Raw genomic sequence first — 2,979 nt, 5'->3', positions numbered from 1 at the left:
GGGGGGGGGGGGAGGGGGGAGGGACGCGGGGCTAGAGGGGTGTCAGGACTTTAGGGGGGTGCCGGGGCTTTTAGGGGACTGTCGAGGCTTGGGGGGGATGCCGGGGCCTGAGGGGAGGGGGGTGGGGGCGGCTGGGGCTTGAAGGGGGGTGGGGGCGAGGGCAGGGCTGTATGGTGGGGATGCCAGGACTTCTGCGGGCTGCCGGGGCTTGTGGGGTGCCGAGAACGAAGCTGGGATGCCGGGTCCGAGGGTGCCTGCTCTACCCTCCTGTCGCTCGGCAGCCCAAGTCCCAGCACGCCATCACCGTGGCCGTGTCGTCCCGAGCTCTCTTCGACCTGGTGGAGGAGCGTCGGATCTACGAGGAGCAAGGGGTGGAGAAGTACGTGGAGTACCAGCAGCAGAACGAGAACGTCACCCTCAAGCCCGGGCCGGCTTTCCACTTCGTTAAGGTATGCCGGCAGGCTCGGGAGGGGTGCTGAGGATGCTGCGGGGACGAAATTCGGGAAGAGGAGGAGCCCGGAGCCTTCCTAGGAACGGGATAATCCTGCCCCTGGGAAACGTTCCCCTAGCGGTGAACTCTCCTTGGCCGGGGAGCCAGAAGTCAGCATCCTCAGCGCAGCAGCCGGACACTGCGGGCGCTCATAACGCTGCTCAGGCACTGCCCTCCTCCCGCAGCATCCCTGGCGTGTCCCCTTCCTTTTAAGATAATTTTCAGTTAAGATAGGCCCCAAAATGGTTTTAAGGATGTTGCAACCTGTTTCTCTAAAAAGGAAAGAAAAACACACACACACACACAAACCCCTTACTTCCTAATTTCAATTTCACTTTTTTTTTTTGTTCCACTTACAACTATGATTAAAGACATTGTTGGCTCAACAGGAAAGGATTTACTTTATTCAGATTATTTTTTTTATTTTTATTTTTTTTTGTCAGCTTTAATTTTTCCTTGCTTTCTTCTTGTGAGACCCCACCCAGGGCACTGCATTCTGGCCTGGGGCCCCCAGCATAAGATGGATATTGAACTGTTGGAATGAGTCCAGAGGAGGATCACGAGGATGATCAGAGGCCTGGAACACCTCTCCTAGGAGGAAAGGCTGAGGGAGTTGGGGTTGTTCAGCCTGGAGAAGACAAGTCTCCAGAGAGACCTTACAGCGGCCTTCCTCTGCCTAAAGGGGGCTGCAGGAAAGCCAGGGAGGGACTCTTTGTCAGGGGTGTAGTGATAGGACAAGGGGGAATGGCTTTAAACTAAAAGAGGGTAGGTTTTGACTAGATATAAGAAAGAAATTATTTCCTATGAGGGTGGTGAGGCACTGGAACAAGTTGCCCAGAGAAGCTGTGGATGCCCCATCCCTGGAGGTGTTCAAGGCTAGGCTGGATGGGGCTTTGGGTAACCTGGTCTGGTGGGAGGTGTCGCTGCCCATGGCAGGGGGGTTGGAACTAGATGATTTTTAAGGTCCTTTCCAACCCAAACCATTCTATTCTTTCTCATCCTGGAAATTGTTCTTGAGGACCAGCAAAAGCAATAGATCCTCAGTTGGGAGTTGAGGTTTAAGCACAGGTGAAATAGAATATTTTGCTTTCATTGCACAAGATTAAGAGAAGTGTCCAAGGCAAACAGCCTCCAGCATGGAAAGCAAGTTGGCTTAGCAAAAATGAAAAAAAAATAAAATATGTATGATTTTGAGAAACATGTTTATGTTTTTAGTGGGACTGATTTGAAAAAAAAAAAAAAAAAAAAAGAGAAGTGCAAGTTTGTTGGATGCTTCTTTCTACTTGGAGACAAAGAAAACCTACAGAAATGGTATCTTTTTTGTTTGGATTCCTTTACTGAGATCTTCAAGATACTAACTTAAAGACATCATATCTCAAGTTTGTAGCACTTAAGAACCCTTATCACAGACCAGGATCTCCTTGGCCTGGGAACTTGTACTTGAACAAAAAATGGCATTCCTCTCTTCCACTCCCCCTTAATCTTGAAGAAATTCTGAGTGTACTAGAGTATTAGAAGAGAGTAACAAAAGGAAAAAAAGGGATGCAAAGTGTTTGTGACCAGATACTGAGATTTTTTCCTAGGCCTTATACCAGGCTCTCACTCGAGGTTCTCCTAAGCCAAGTCCCACATGACATAGCCTTGCTTTTTAAAGTGAGATTCCCAGAATTTAATTATAAAATCTACATTTTAATTCTTAACAACTGGTCTGGCTTTTTAAAGCACCTTAATGAAAAACAGTCTGTCTTGGATTCATTTGATGATTCATTGTTGTCTTTATTGCTGTAATCCCAAGGAATTCCATTCAAGGGCCAAGCTCCCAAAGTAGAGGTCTATAAACCTAGAGCAAAAAGCAAGTCTTACTCCAAAAGGATACGATTCTAAATATAAGTTGAGACAAGATGGATACAGAGAGATGACCAGATGGAAGGTCAAGGAAATAAGAAAAATGCCAGACTGTGAATATAGCATGTTGGTCTATTAGCTTAAAAGAGATCTCGAATGAATCAAAACCTGTGTCATTCAGTAATTCAGTAAGAAATCTCCAAGGAAATCATGCTTGACAGGATATGATTTGGTACTTTTTTCTTAAGGACAATCTGACACCTGAGCTGTGTCAGTGAAATCTTTGCATAAGTATGTGTCCCAAATTCACATTTGTTCATGAGAAACAAGCAGTTGCACATACAAATCCCTTTGTACCTTCTTGATTTCACAGCAACAATCTTTAAGGGGACAAGAAAATCTCTGGATACTACTATTCACCAACAATGTTTTATTAAATATATTAAGCAACATGAGTAGGAAACATGAACATTTCTGAAAAAGAGACCTTTTCTGTTCCTGGGAAAAAAAATATTTGGTATCCAAAACAAAACAAAAACAATTCAAAGAGAGATTAGATAAATTTAAGGCCAACATCTTAAACTTAAAAAAAAAGAGAGAAAGAAAGAAAGAAAGAAAGAAAGAAAGAAAGAAAGAAAGAAAGA

At 45.0% G+C, this 2,979-nt stretch overlaps 1 protein-coding gene across 1 annotated transcript in view; it reads left to right on the top strand.

Annotated features, from left to right (window-relative positions):
- LOC118165131 (cytosolic 5'-nucleotidase 1B-like) overlaps positions 1 to 2,979 on the top strand; it is a 7,617-nt gene that overhangs the window by 682 nt on the left and 3,956 nt on the right. Inside the window, exon 2 of the mRNA XM_035323041.1 lies at positions 282 to 449. Coding sequence (XP_035178932.1) covers positions 282 to 449 — 168 coding nt within the window. The remainder of the gene's footprint in view (positions 1 to 281; positions 450 to 2,979) is intronic.

The sequence above is a fragment of the Oxyura jamaicensis genome, chromosome 3 (assembly GCF_011077185.1).
Source record: "Oxyura jamaicensis isolate SHBP4307 breed ruddy duck chromosome 3, BPBGC_Ojam_1.0, whole genome shotgun sequence".
NCBI lineage: Eukaryota > Metazoa > Chordata > Aves > Anseriformes > Anatidae > Oxyura > Oxyura jamaicensis.
This window is presented reverse-complemented; position numbering and strand designations above follow the sequence as displayed.